Raw genomic sequence first — 14,749 nt, 5'->3', positions numbered from 1 at the left:
ACCTCTTCCGTCAGCCTGACCCCTTACCGTCAGGCAGCTCTTCCGCACAAGCCCAGGCCCGCCCCGCTGAGCAGCCTGCCAGCCAGGTCCTGGCCTCTGAGGTCCATGGAAACAAATCCCCACCGTCCTGAACTGGCTGTGGCCCTAATCTAATGGGGGATCCCTTCAACCTGTTAAAAATAAAGAAAGAAATGAAGCTGGCTGGGGCGGAGCCGGAGCTCACGCCTGTCATCCCAGCTACTCAGGAGGCTGAGATCTCAGGGTACGGTTTGAAGCCAGCCTGGCCAGGAAGGTCTGTGAGACTTTTTATCTCCACTAAACTACCAACTCCCCCACCCCCCAAAAGCCAGAAGTGGAGAACTATTGGTAGAGCACTATCACTATCTTTGAGCCAAAGAAGCTGAGGGACAGAGCCCAGGCCCTGAGTTCAAGCCCCAGGCCTGGCACTAAATAGATACATAAATCACAGTGTTAGAACTTGTGTCGGGATGAATGTACAGCGCAGTGAACACACTGTGACCGCTCACTGCAGTCCACCCAGGCCGCCACCTCTGCCCGTAGCCCAGAGCTGGACCACACCAGCAGCTGCGAGCATGATCACAGCCTGCCCCTCGGGTCAGGGTGGAACCTGCTGGTGCGTGACGTCCTACACGCACGGTCACGCCTGGCCACGCACGGTCACGCCTCCTGAGTTTAGGTTTGAGCCACACTTAGAATATTCAACTTCTTTTGTATGGATGTGCACTTTCAGGTACCTGTGGTAGCTGCAATCTGAAAATGTTAAATGGCAAAGCCCAGAAGTGATTCCTAAGTTTTAAATCATGCGTCATTTTTTTTGGTCCTGGGGCTTGAACTCAGGACCTGGGCACTGTCCCTCGGCTTTTTCTCTCAAGGCGAGTGCTCTACCACGTTGAGCCACAGCGCTGCTTCTGGTTTTCTGGTGGTTCATTGGAGATAAGAATTTGACAGACTTTCCTGTGCAGGCTGGCTTTGAACTGCAGTCCTCAGATCTCGGCCTCCTGAGTAGCTGGGATGACAGCGGGAGCCACTGGCGCCCGGCCGTCCCGCCCCCGCGGATGGGAGCCTTGAGCCCACGCCGTGTGTGCGGCCCACCCGTGAGTCCTCCCACGCCCTCACTTTGCACCTGGTTTCGTCTGATGCCTGCTGCGGTGCTGATGCTGGCAGCGCTTTCTGTGCTTTAGCGCCGGGCCTCCTCTTCTTACTTGCGTTTTCCCTCAAGGCTGGCATTCTGCCACTTGAGCCACTTGAACCCATTCTGGCTATTTGCTGGTTGATTGGATTTTCATGCCCCAGTGGGCTCCAAACTGCGATCCTCAGATCTCAGCCTCCTCAATGCTGGTGCTACAGGCATAAGCCAGAGCTGTCCAGCAAAGGTGGGAATTCACCTCACGCTCCCCCCCACTCCCCGACCACACACACAGCCGGGCAGAGAACCTCCGTGTCTGTCTCACGCTCCCACCTACGGGGGTCTAGCAGGGGATTTTCCCTGGAGTCGTCTCTTTTCTTGGGTTGGACGGGGTCGTGCTGTGCCGCCGTGGGCCTGTTCTTCCTGCTGCTGTGCTGCCCTGCGTGTGTCCTTCGGAAGCTCCCCGGTGGCCTTCCCCGGCTCAGCCCGGGGCCAGCACCGCGGCCCCCCAGCACTGTGTTTCACATCCCCCGGCTTCTCCCGGGAGGGGCCAGTGCTCACAGAGCTGACCGCCCTCCCGCAGCACAAATCAACGTTAAATCACCTCACTGTCTACTCCAAGGGTCTCCTGGGCGGGTGAGAGAGGAGGACCCCTGTGGGGAGGGAGAGGGGGCTGTCTTCCAAAGACCAGCAGACATCTCTCCTATCTGTACTTTGTGCTCTAGTTCAATCTGGAACAGTTAACTCCATAAGAAGCCGAGTTCCTGCCAGAGAACCTGCTGTGGAGTGGAAGCAAGATAAAATAGCTTTCCCCAGAAAACCCTGGCTGGCCGCAAGGGTGGCGGTGGGGACTTGGCTTCACCTGGAGACGCCGCCTGGGCCGCTGCTCGCAGAGAGGATGCTGCAGCCTGGCCTAGCTCCCCCTCCTCCCCCCACCGCGGCCTGTACCACCTCCCCCCCCCCCCCCCCCGGCTCTGACTGGGGGTCCTTGCCAAATACACATGTGACTTGGGTGTTTCATTTCATGGAAATCAGTGACAGCTCATGGTGTTCTTCCAGTCCATTTGATCAGCTACGTGATCTTTTCCTGTGAGAATTTATTTGAAGTCCAGAATTCTTGTTGTCCTGGGGTTTGAACTCAGAACTAAGGCACTGTCCTTCAGCGGTGTCATTCAAGGCTGAGCAGTCTCGTGGACTTTGCTGCCTAGACCTACCGGCTTTAAACCATGATCCTTAGAGCTCAGCCTGCTGAGTAGCTAGGATTACGCACGTGAACACTGGTGCTCAGAATAGACTTAAACACCATGCAGTTTTGGATATCTATGGGGGGTCTGGAAATGCATACCCTAGGATTTTGAGACATACCATTTTATATCCTTTTTTTTTTTTTTTTTTTTTTTGGTCAGTCATGGGGCTTTAACTCAGAGCCTGGGCGCTGTTCTTGAGCACTTTTTTGCTCAAGGCTAGTGCTCTACCACTTTGAGCCAAAATGCCACTTCTGGTTTTGTGGTAATTAATTGTAGATTAAGAGTCACAGACTTTCCTGTTTGGGCTGGCTTCAAACCATGATCCTTAGATCTCAGCCTCTTGACTAGCTAGGATTATAGGCGTGAGCCACCAGTGCCCAGCTATGCCCATTTTTATTACCTAGAACATTCTACCTAGTTTGTATTCTCTGCTCTGTTATTCAAATTGATTAATATTTGATCTTGTAATAGTAATGAAGATATGCTAAAGATTTGGGTCAAAAGCCATTTACCATTAGTTATTGGAACCAATTTTTGAGGATATAACACATGTTTAAGGTATTTTAGTCATTTCATCAAGAGGAGGGAATTTTTTTTAAGTCTTTATGTATTTCCCGTTTGGCTCTTACGAGGGAAAAACAGTAACCTGTGTTTATTTTAAGTACAGGCTAGTAGACCCCTGACACCTTGTCTGTTTTCAGTTTGTGCTCACTGATTTGGTGTTGGAGTGAAAAGGGAGTTCTAGGCTGTTACTCCTGGTGTTCACGTGAGCCTAAGAGCCATTCCAAGGCCCAGAAGGAGCCTAGGTCTGCCCAAGATGGCTGGGAGAAAGGAGGGATTGTGCGTGTATTACTTACAGTTTCTGGTTTACACTTCTAGATCTCCTCTCGTGATGCTTCGGATAAGACAAGGAAAGCAGTGGGCTTTAGCATGCCTGTGTGCAATTCTGTCATTTGGATGTGGAGTGAAAAAGATGAGCATTTCTTTTAACTTCTTCCAGTTGTCCCTGTTTTTATAATGCCCACTCTATACTAGTTCTTAAAGGCTATTTGTGTGTATCAGTACTGGTGCTTAAACTCCGGGCCTGGGGGCTGTGCCCTGGCTTTTTTCACTCCAGGCTGGTTGCTCTGCCACTTGAGCCACGCTTCTACTTCTGGCTTTGTGCTGGTTAATTGGAGGTAAGAATCTCACAGACTTTCCTGCCTGGTCTGGCTTTGAAACTTGATCCTCAGATCTCGGCCTCCTGAGTAGCTAGGATATAGTCTTGAGCCACCAGTGCTTTATAATGTAATAGCTCTTCAAAGTTAAATAACAGTTTGATTCATTGGGGGAAAAGTACTGGGTTTCAGTGAGGAGATAGAAATGTAGGAATAGGATAGGTTTGTTTGTATTTAAGGGGGAAGAGAACAGTAGTTTGAATAACATGAGCACTTCTTTTTCTGGTAAGAGACACCTGGGCAGCCTGGGCATCAGAGACTCTGTCTCCAGGGCGCTGCATCCCCTTTCCAACTGTTTCCTTCCCTCCGTACGTACGTGATGTCCATCTCAGAGCCACCTGAGGCTGGGCGGGGTGAAGGGAGCCCGGTTACTAACCTGGGATGTTGTTCGATGTACCCTCTCTCTTTTTCCTTGACTTCTTAAAAATATTTAGTGAACTCTTTAGGATGCGCCTAGGTTTCAGGGCAGAATTGAGCAGAATAGAACTGCCATGTGCCTCTCTCTTTCCTGTGGAGAACGTAGGGCTACCCATTTGTCAGAACCTGGGTGAGGCTGGGAAACGACCTTCTAGCTGGGCTGCTTCTGCCTCCACTTACCCTGGGTGGGTCACCGAGCAGGCAGGAGACTGAGTGTGCCTCGCACCTCTCCTCTTACAGCTTTTTTTTCTGTCACAAAACCATTTGGTATTTAACATTTTTTCTTAGTTATGCAAAAAGCAAGTCTGAATTATAAGCCTTAAACTGGTCTGTTTTAAGAGCTGATCTGTTTTAAAAGCTGTTGTTTGTTGGTATTGAGATAAACTATGTATGTTATGCGCTTATTCGGAATTATTAAGGGCTTTCTCTTAAGCACTGAAAAATCATTGTATATTATACTAAGAAATCATACAGCTATACAAAACATTCAGAAGCAGGTATTTTATGTTAATTGGGAAGCAACCTGTTTTATCATGGGATTTGAGAGAATGCTTTATTTATGGAGAAGATAATGCAGCTTTTAAATCTTTTAACTTGTGGCAGTTCTACTGCTTAAATTCAGGGCTTCCTGGCTTGCAAGGCAGGTGATCTACTGCTTGAGTCATGCCTCTTGCCCAGTTTTTTGCCAGCCCAGGGATTGAACTCAGGGCTTAGGCACTGTCTCTGAGCTCCTTTGTGCTCCAGGCTAATATGCTACCAGTTGAGCAACAGTACCACTTCTGGCTTTTTCTAAGTAGTTTATTGGAGGTAAGAGTTTAATGGGCTTTCCTGCCTGGGATGGCTTTGAACCATGATCCTCAGAGCTCAGCCTCCCGAGTAGTTAGGATTATAGGCTTGAGCCACTGGTTCCTGGCTCCAATTTTTAAGTCTTATTTTTTTTTTAAAGTTAAACAGCCAAGTGCCAGTGCCTCAGGCCTGTCGTCCTAGATACTCAGGAGGCTGAGATCTGAGAATCAGTTTAAAGCCAGCCTGAGCAGAAAGTCCCAAGACTCATTTCCAGCCAGCAACCAAAACCCCAGAGCAGAGCTGTGTCTCAAGTGCTGGGTAGCAAGAAAAGCTCAGGGACAGCACTCAGGCCCTGAGTTCAAGCCCCAGCTCTGGCACCAAAACCAAACGTTAGTCCAGTATTGTTTGGTTTTTGGTTCTTTCTAGAGTTCAGCTGTTAACTCATTTAAACTGGGTTCATCATTAAATCAACCTGTATTGATTTCCAGAGAGCCCATGGCCGGGGTGCTTTTGCCACCCTGTCCTTTGTCTTTAGAGAAGGGCCAGCGTGGTGGCCGATCCCGCCCTGTCCTTTGTCTTTAGAGAAGGGCCAGCGTGGTGGCCGATCCCACCCTGTCCTTTGTCTTTAGAGAAGGCCAGCGTGGTGGCCGATCCCGCCCTGTCCCTTGTCTTTAGAGAAGGCCAGCGTGGTGGCCGATCCCCTCACAATGAATGTGGTCTCTCTCCTCTCTCCCCAAGTGCCTACTCCTTCCACGTCACCGCGGACGGCCAGATGCAGCCTGTCCCCTTCCCCCCTGACGCCCTCATCGGACCCGGAATCCCACGGCACGCCCGGCAGATCAACACGCTCAACCACGGGGAGGTGGTGTGCGCCGTGACCATCAGTAACCCCACGAGGCACGTGTACACGGGCGGCAAGGGCTGCGTCAAGGTCTGGGACATCAGCCACCCTGGCAACAAGAGCCCCGTGTCCCAGCTGGACTGTCTGGTGAGCGAGCGCGAACCGGGGCAGGAGACCCCGCGAGGAAAAGGCCGTCCAGGCCTGGGTTGTGTTCTCATTAGGAGGAAATGGAGGCCCTTCCTGTTTCCTTTGTTAACTGCTCAGCGCCCTCCACCCGCCCAAACCCTCTCTCCCCTAAGTAGGCCTCATTTGTTAGATTCCCAGGGCTGAAGGATTTTCCCCAGTGTAGTACAGTGGTTTGTAATGATCTTACTATGTAGACTTACACTGTGGAAGGGTTCTCCTGGGTTCATGAAGAGCAATGCGGCCAGGCTGGTCTCCGATCCTATGATCCATTCCGTGCTTCATTTCCCTACAGCCTGCAGGCGATAGTGAACTGAATACACTAGGTGCAGGGTCTGTGATAGACAGGGAGGCCATCGGGATTCACTGCCACGGCCTAACTGGGGGAGGATCACACTGCGGTCACACTGTGTGCACACTGCGGGCACACTGCAGACACTGCGGGCACGCTGTGATCATACTGCGGGTATACTGCGATCACACTGATCACACTGCGGGCACACTGCAATACACTGCAGACACTGATCACACTGCGGGCGCACTGCGATTACTGTGGGCACACTGCAGATACACTGCGGGCACGCTGTGATCATACTGCGGGTATACTGTGATCACACTGATCACACTGCGGGCACACTGCAATACACTGCAGACACTGATCACACTGCGGGCGCACTGCGATCACTGTGGGCACACTGCGGATACACTGCGGACACACTGCAGTCACACTGTGGGCACGCTGTAGTCATACTGCGGGCACGCTGTGATCACACTGCGGGGACACTGCAGACACTGGTTACACTGCGGGCACACTGCTATCACACTGCGGGCACTGCAGACACTGCGATCACACTGCGGTCATGCTGTAATCACACTGTAGACACTGCCAGCACACTGCGATCACACTGATCACACTGCAGGCACACTGCAGACACACTGCAATCACACTGCGGAGAAACTGCAGACACACTGCAATTACACTGCAGAGACACTGCGGGCACACTGTGATCACACTGCGGGCACACTGTGATCACACTGTGGGCACCCTGATCACACTATGGGCACACTGGACACACTATGGACACACTGTGATCAGACTGTGGGCACACTGCGATCACACTGTGGGCACACTAATCACACTGAGGGCACACTGCAGTCACACTGTGGTCACACTGGGCACACTGTGATCACACTGGGCACATTGCGATTACACTGTGGTCACACTGTGGTCACTGCGGACACACTGCAATCACACTGCGGACACACTGCGGGCACACTGCAGGCACACTGATCACACTGCGGGCACACTGTGGACACACTGCGGGCACACTGCAGACACACTGCGGGCACACTGTGGGCACACTGCGGTTACTCTGATCACACTGCGGACACACTGAGGTTACTCTGATCACACTGCGGGCACACTGATCACACTGCGGACACACTGCGGGCACACTGCGGGCACACTGATCACACTGCAGGCACACTGATCACACTGCAGGCACACTGCGGACACACTGCGGGCACGCTACGGACACACTGCGGGCACACTGCAGACACACTGCGGGCACACTGCGGACACACTGCAGACACACTGCGGGCACACTGCGGGCACACTGCAGACACACTGCGGACACACTGCGGACACACTGCGGGCACACTGCAGACACACTGCGGGCACACTGCGGACACACTGCAGACACACTGCGGGCACACTGCAGACACACTGCGGACACACTGCAGACACACTGCGGACACACTGCGATCACACTGCGGGCACACTGCGATCACACTGTGGGCACACTGCGGGCACACTGCGGGCACACTGCGATCACACTGTGGGCACACTGCGATCACACTGCGGGCACACTGCGGGCACACTGCAGACACACTGCGGACACACTGCAGGCACACTGTGGGCACACTGCGGTTACTCTGATCACACTGCAGGCACACTGGTCACACTGCGATCACACTGCGGGCACACTGCGGGCACACTGCGATCACACTGTGGGCACACTGCGGGCACACTGGGCACACTGCGATCACACTGCGGGCACACTGTGGTCACATCGTGAGCTGTAGCAGAGCTGTGGAATAGAACATGGGTGTGCTCCCATGGCCTTGAAGTTAACCTCAGGGTTGCCATCAGCGCTTCAAGTCAAAGTCTGTCTGGAAGGGTAAAAGTAGTTCAAAGGCAAGCTGGGCCACGAGGTCCTCATGCTTATATTTCTAACCACTGAGATCTGAGGATAATGGTTCAAAGCCAGCCTGGGCAGGAAAAGCTGTGAGACTGGTGACTCTAATTCATCTTTAATTAATCACTCAGAAGGTGGAAGTAGAGGTCTGGTTCTAGTAGAGCACCAGCCTAGCACGACAAAGCTAAGGACAATGCTTGTAGCTGAGTTCCAGCCCCAGGGACAGTGTTCTCAAAGAGCTACATTGCTGTCCTTTTGAGACTCAAAGAGAACATTTTTAGGGCAGTGACTGGTGTTTTGTTGGGCTTTTAGTACTGTGACCTCTGATGCTGTCACTCACTTGAGCCACACCTCTAGCTCCAGCCCAGCTTTTTGCAGGCTGTTTTGGAGATGGAGTCTCAAAGACTTCTGCCATGGCCGGATTCAAACCATGATTCTCCAGATTTCAGCCTCTGACTGTTGTCATTTAGTCAGACAGCTTAAAGTCGCCTGTGGTGATAAACCCTTCCAAGACCACCACTTGGGTGGCTGAGGATTGCCAATTCAAATCTAGGCCGGGCAACGCAGTGAGACACTGCCTCAAAATGGAAAACAAAAAACGAATAAACGACATTTTACGATAGCTTAATATTCTGCAGCAGCAGATGCTGCGTGCTTCCGTGTGCCCCGGCCTTTGAGAGACGGGCGCTGTTGGAGCAATCCCGTCTTTGGATTTGCGTTGGGAGGTGGCAGCTGCTTCTTCTGAAACTGGGTCACAGGAGGCCACCCTGCCCCTTTCCTCACAGGTGGTGGCGTTGATGGCAGGCACTTTCTTTTACCTGGTTTTTGGTGTTTGAGAAGACTTAGGACACAGCTGTCCACTAACTGATGAGATAAGAATCTTCCTGACTAATGAACACCTAGGCATTTGGTGTTAAGAACAATGGAAACTAGAAGGTCAAGGGGGAGAAGGAGTGAGCGGGGAGAGGGAAGGTGGGCAGTCCCAGCCGTAATCTTCAGTGTGCTTGTGTGAAAATAGAGCCAGATAGCTTGAGGGGCCCGGTGGGGGGGGAGATGTAAGAAAGGGTTGACATGCTCAAGATGCATTGTTTGTGTAAACCGATAGGTTAGATGGAAACCCATTTGAACAAGCACTTAAAGACAATAAACACAGCTATAAAATAACAAGAATAATGAAAACTAAAGCGTATTCAGGGGGTCTGCAGCTTCCAAATTGTGAATAATGGAGAATGCAGAGATTTGTGGTTAGAAAATGCATCCCTGCATTTCTTACACTGACGCCTCTCCTCTAGATGCTAGGAAACCAGGAGCAGGTGCTTAGCTTCCCACTTGGTGAACAGTCCCGCAAATGTGTTTCATTCACCTCCATGTTGCTGTTGTCAGTGCTAGGCCTCGGCCTCGGCCGGCGTGCTGTCCGAGGCTGGCGCTCCACCTGCTTGAGCCACACCTCCACTTCCAGCTTTTTTTTGTGGTTAATTGAAGATAAGACTCGCTGATTTCCCTCCCTGGGCTGGCTTTGAACTTTGGTCCTAGATCTCAGCCTCGTGCGTAGCTAGGATGACAGGTTTGGGTCTTCATTCACTCAGGAGGACACAGTTACACCTGGACTCTGGTAGTTCCTACCATGTCCGTGAAACACCTCTCCCGAGTCAAAACCCAAGCCGCAGTCAGAGGCCCGCCCCGCTTACTGCTCGGTGATCCATTGTAGCAACCCAATTCTGTTTATTTCACAGAACAGGGATAACTACATCCGGTCCTGTAAGTTGCTCCCGGACGGCTGCACGCTCATTGTGGGTGGGGAAGCCAGCACCCTGTCCATCTGGGACTTGGCGGCTCCAACCCCACGCATCAAGGCAGAGCTGACGTCTTCGGCCCCCGCCTGCTACGCCCTGGCCATCAGCCCCGACTCCAAGGTCTGCTTCTCCTGCTGCAGCGACGGCAACATCGCCGTGTGGGACCTGCACAACCAGACGCTGGTGAGGTGAGTCCAGGTGGCTTCTGGGGAGGGTCCCTCCTTTCAGGGGTGGCCCTAAGAGGCCTGTCGTACCCGCGCACACGCATGTGCACACGCATGCACACGCACACGCACGCACACTTCTGCTGGGTGCCCTGGGGCACATGGCTTCAGGAACCTACTGTTTGCCAGGAGTGAGGCGTAGGCGCTTGGAAGTTGTGGGCAAAGACCAAAGCCATAGCAGCTCTGCGGCCCGCAGGACCCAGCGTCCCTGAGACTCGCCTACGCAGAGGGGCTGTGAGGGCTGAGGTCTGCGGCGGGCACGGCTGGGTGGACGGGGTGGGAGTGTGGCAGAGCCGGGCTTTGGCTAGATCCTTGTTCATGGAAACCAAAGCCCACAGATACACTATAACAGAAAACCAACGAAGGACTTTAGAAGAGGAGATTCCATGAAGGGGACACAAAGCGTTTTAAAGCACGGTGGTTTGTCCGTGGCCAGCCAGGACAGCCAGGACGCGTGCCCAGGAGAGGCCCTGCTGACCCCTGAACGAGCCCCAGCCCTAGTGGCACAGAGGCTCTGGGGAGAGACAGCAGAGGTGCTCCAGGAGTGTTGCCAGCAATGCACCAATCCAAGGGGGAACGTGCCTGTGTTTGGCTCTTTTCCCTTTGCTTAGAGACCGTCGTTGGAGATGTACAGTTAGAGGCCCGTGGCTTCCTGGGCAGGTGCAGCCAGTGCTTTCGAGCTGGTGAGCTTGTGGAGAGACCGCCTCGCTCGTGCGCTCCAGACCTCAGTCGTGCAGCCGGGGCTGTGTCTGTGTGTGGGTGGTGCCCGTGATGGAGGCGGGGTGAGCAGAGTGGACCAAGACAGACAGCCCCTCACACCCACACCGCTCTCCAGTCGTGGGCCTGGGCGCTGTCCCTCAGCGCTTCAGCTCAAGGCCAGCGCTCTACCACCTGAGCCACAGCTGCTCCTCCGGAGTTCGCGTGGTTAGTGAGAGTCGCACAGATTCTCCTGCCCGGGCTGGCTTGGAGTCCTGATGTTCGTGCCTCAGCCTCCTGAAGGGCAAAGGCCATGGCCGGAGCCACGTGACGGGAAGCCTCAGCATGCACGGGGCTGAGCTGGGGGGGAGGGTCACAGGGTCCTGGAGGCGTTGGAAGGGGCGGCAGGCAGAGGGGGCGCGGGTGATGGCAGGAAAGTCTGTCCAGGCCTGGCTGGTGGCGGCAGAGCCGGGGGGAGGCCGGGACGGGGCCTGGCCCTGAATGCATGCAGGGCACGCAGAGGACATTGTTCTGTTTTCGAGGGTGCTTTACCTGAGGCTCCGAGGAGGGCCGCTGACCAAGGTGAAGCCACTTCTGTGGGGTGATGCGGCGGACGCCTCCCTCTCGCCTGCGCTTCCCAAGTGGCTCCTCGCTGAGACTCGCTCATGTATCCCCGCACTGCCCCCAACCCCCAGAGTGCCAAACCCACGGCACCCACAGCAACCACAGCACCCACAGCCCCCAGCGTGCCAAGCCCACAGCACCCACAGCACCTACTACACTCACAGCACCCAGTGCACCCACAGCACCCACAGCACCTACAGCACCCACAGCACCACAGCACCACAGCACCCATAGCACCACAGCACCCACAGCACCCACAGCACCCACAGCACCACAGCACCACAGCACCCACAGCACCCACTGCACCCACAGCACCACAGCACCCACAGCACCCACAGCACCCACAGCACCCACAGCACCCACAGCACCACAGCACCCACAGCACACACTGCACCCCAGCACCCACAGCACCCACAGCACCACAGCACCCACAGCACCACAGCACCCACAGCACCCACTGCACCCCAGCACCCACAGCACCTACAGCACCCACAGCACCCACAGCACCCACAGCACCCACAGCACCCACAGCACCCCAGCACCCACAGCACCCACAGCACCCACTGCACCCCAGCACCCACAGCACCCACAGCACCCACTGCACCCACAGCACCACAGCACCCACAGCACCACAGCACCACAGCACCACAGCACCCACAGCACCACAGCACCCACAGCACCACAGCACCCACAGCACCCACTGCACCCACAGCACCCACAGCACCACAGCACCACAGCACCCACAGCACCACAGCACCCACAGCACCACAGCACCACAGCACCCAGTGCACCCACAGCACCACAGCACCACAGCACCACAGCACCCACAGCACCACAGCACCCACAGCACCACAGCACCCACAGCACCCACAGCACCCACAGCACCACAGCACCACTGCACCACAGCACCCACAGCACCCACAGCACCCACTGCACCACAGCACCACAGTACCACAGCACCACAGCACCACAGCACCCACAGCACCACAGCACCCACTGCACCCACAGCACCCACAGCACCCACAGCACCACAGCACCACAGCACCCACAGCACCACAGCACCACAGCACCACAGTACCACAGCACCCACAGCACCCACAGCACCCACAGCACCACAGCACCCACAGCACCACGGCACCACGGCACCCACGGCACCCACGGCACCACAGCACCCACTGCACCCACAGCACCACAGCACCCACTGCACCCACAGCACCACAGCACCCACAGCACCACAGCACCCACAGCACCCACAGCACCACAGCACCACGGCACCACGGCACCACGGCACCCACGGCACCCACGGCACCACAGCACCCACTGCACCCACAGCACCACAGCACCCACAGCACCACGGCACCACGGCACCCACGGCACCCACAGCACCCACAGCACCACAGCACCCACAGCACCACAGCACCCACAGCACCCACAGCACCCCAGCACCCACAGCACCACAGCACCCACGGCACCCACAGCACCACGGCACCCACGGCACCCACGGCACCCACGGCACCCACAGCACCACAGCACCCACAGCACCCACAGCACCACAGCACCACAGCACCCACAGCACCCACTGCACCCCAGCACCCACAGCACCTACAGCACCCACAGCACCCACAGCACCCACAGCACCCCAGCACCCACAGCACCCACAGCACCCACTGCACCCCAGCACCCACAGCACCCACAGCACCCACAGCACCCACTGCACCCACAGCACCACAGCACCCACAGCACCACAGCACCACAGCACCACAGCACCCACAGCACCACAGCACCCACAGCACCACAGCACCCACAGCACCCACTGCACCCACAGCACCACAGCACCACAGCACCCACAGCACCACAGCACCCACAGCACCACAGCACCACAGCACCCAGTGCACCCACAGCACCACAGCACCACAGCACCACAGCACCCACAGCACCACAGCACCCACAGCACCACAGCACCCACAGCACCCACAGCACCCACAGCACCACAGCACCCACAGCACCACAGCACCCACAGCACCCACAGCACCACAGCACCTACAGCACCCACAGCACCACAGCACCCACAGCACCACAGCACCACAGCACCCACAGCACCCACTGCACCACAGCACCCACAGCACCACAGCACCACTGCACCACAGCACCCACAGCACCCACTGCACCACAGCACCACAGTACCACAGCACCACAGCACCACAGCACCCACAGCACCACAGCACCCACTGCACCCACAGCACCCACAGCACCACAGCACCCACAGCACCACAGCACCACAGCACCCACAGCACCACAGCACCCACAGCACCACAGCACCACAGTACCACAGCACCCACAGCACCCACAGCACCACAGCACCCACAGCACCACGGCACCACGGCACCCACGGCACCCACGGCACCACAGCACCCACTGCACCCACAGCACCACAGCACCCACTGCACCCACAGCACCACAGCACCCACAGCACCACAGCACCACAGCACCCACAGCACCCACAGCACCCACAGCACCACAGCACCCACAGCACCACGGCACCCACGGCACCCACGGCACCACAGCACCCACTGCACCCACAGCACCACAGCACCCACAGCACCCACAGCACCACGGCACCACGGCACCCACGGCACCCACAGCACCCACAGCACCACAGCACCCACAGCACCACAGCACCCACAGCACCCACAGCACCCCAGCACCCACAGCACCACAGCACCCACGGCACCCACAGCACCACGGCACCCACGGCACCCACAGCACCACAGCACCCACAGCACCCACAGCACCACAGCACCACAGCACCCACAGCACCACAGCACCCACAGCACCACAGCACCCACAGCACCACAGCACCCACAGCACCCACAGCACCCCAGCACCCACAGCACCACGGCACCACGGCACCCACGGCACCCACGGCACCCACAGCACCACAGCACCCACAGCACCACAGCACCACAGCACCCACAGCACCACAGCACCCACAACACCCACAGCACCACAGCACCCACAGCATCTACAGCACCCACAGCACCCACAGCACCACAGCACCCACAGCACCCACAGCACCACAGCACCCACAGCACCCACAGCACCCACAGCACCCACAGCACCACAGCACCACAGCACCCACAGCACCACAGCACCCACAGCACCACAGCACCACAGCACCCACTGCACCTACAGCACCCACAGCACCCACAGCACCACAGCACCCACAGCACCCACAGCACCACAGCACCCACAGCACCACAGCACCACAGCACCTACAGCACCCCAGCACCCACAGCACCACAGCACCCACAGCACCCACAGCACCACAGCACCACAGCACCCACAGCACCCCAGCACCCACAGCACCCACAGCACC

At 56.3% G+C, this 14,749-nt stretch overlaps 1 protein-coding gene across 8 annotated transcripts in view; it reads left to right on the top strand.

Moving 5' to 3' along the window:
- Tle1 (TLE family member 1, transcriptional corepressor) overlaps positions 1–14,749 on the top strand; it is a 119,407-nt gene that overhangs the window by 98,506 nt on the left and 6,152 nt on the right. For all 8 annotated transcript variants that reach the window (XM_042665590.1, XM_042665587.1, XM_042665586.1 and 5 more), the window contains 2 exons: positions 5,553–5,802; positions 9,770–10,017. In XM_042665590.1, coding sequence (XP_042521524.1) covers positions 5,553–5,802; positions 9,770–10,017 — 498 coding nt within the window. The remainder of the gene's footprint in view (positions 1–5,552; positions 5,803–9,769; positions 10,018–14,749) is intronic.

Source organism: Dipodomys spectabilis, unplaced genomic scaffold (genome assembly GCF_019054845.1).
Source record: "Dipodomys spectabilis isolate Male_0828 unplaced genomic scaffold, ASM1905484v1 ptg000335l, whole genome shotgun sequence".
Taxonomy (NCBI): domain Eukaryota; kingdom Metazoa; phylum Chordata; class Mammalia; order Rodentia; family Heteromyidae; genus Dipodomys; species Dipodomys spectabilis.
The sequence above is the reverse complement of the archived record's forward strand: the minus strand, read 5'-3'. Positions and strand labels throughout refer to the sequence as shown.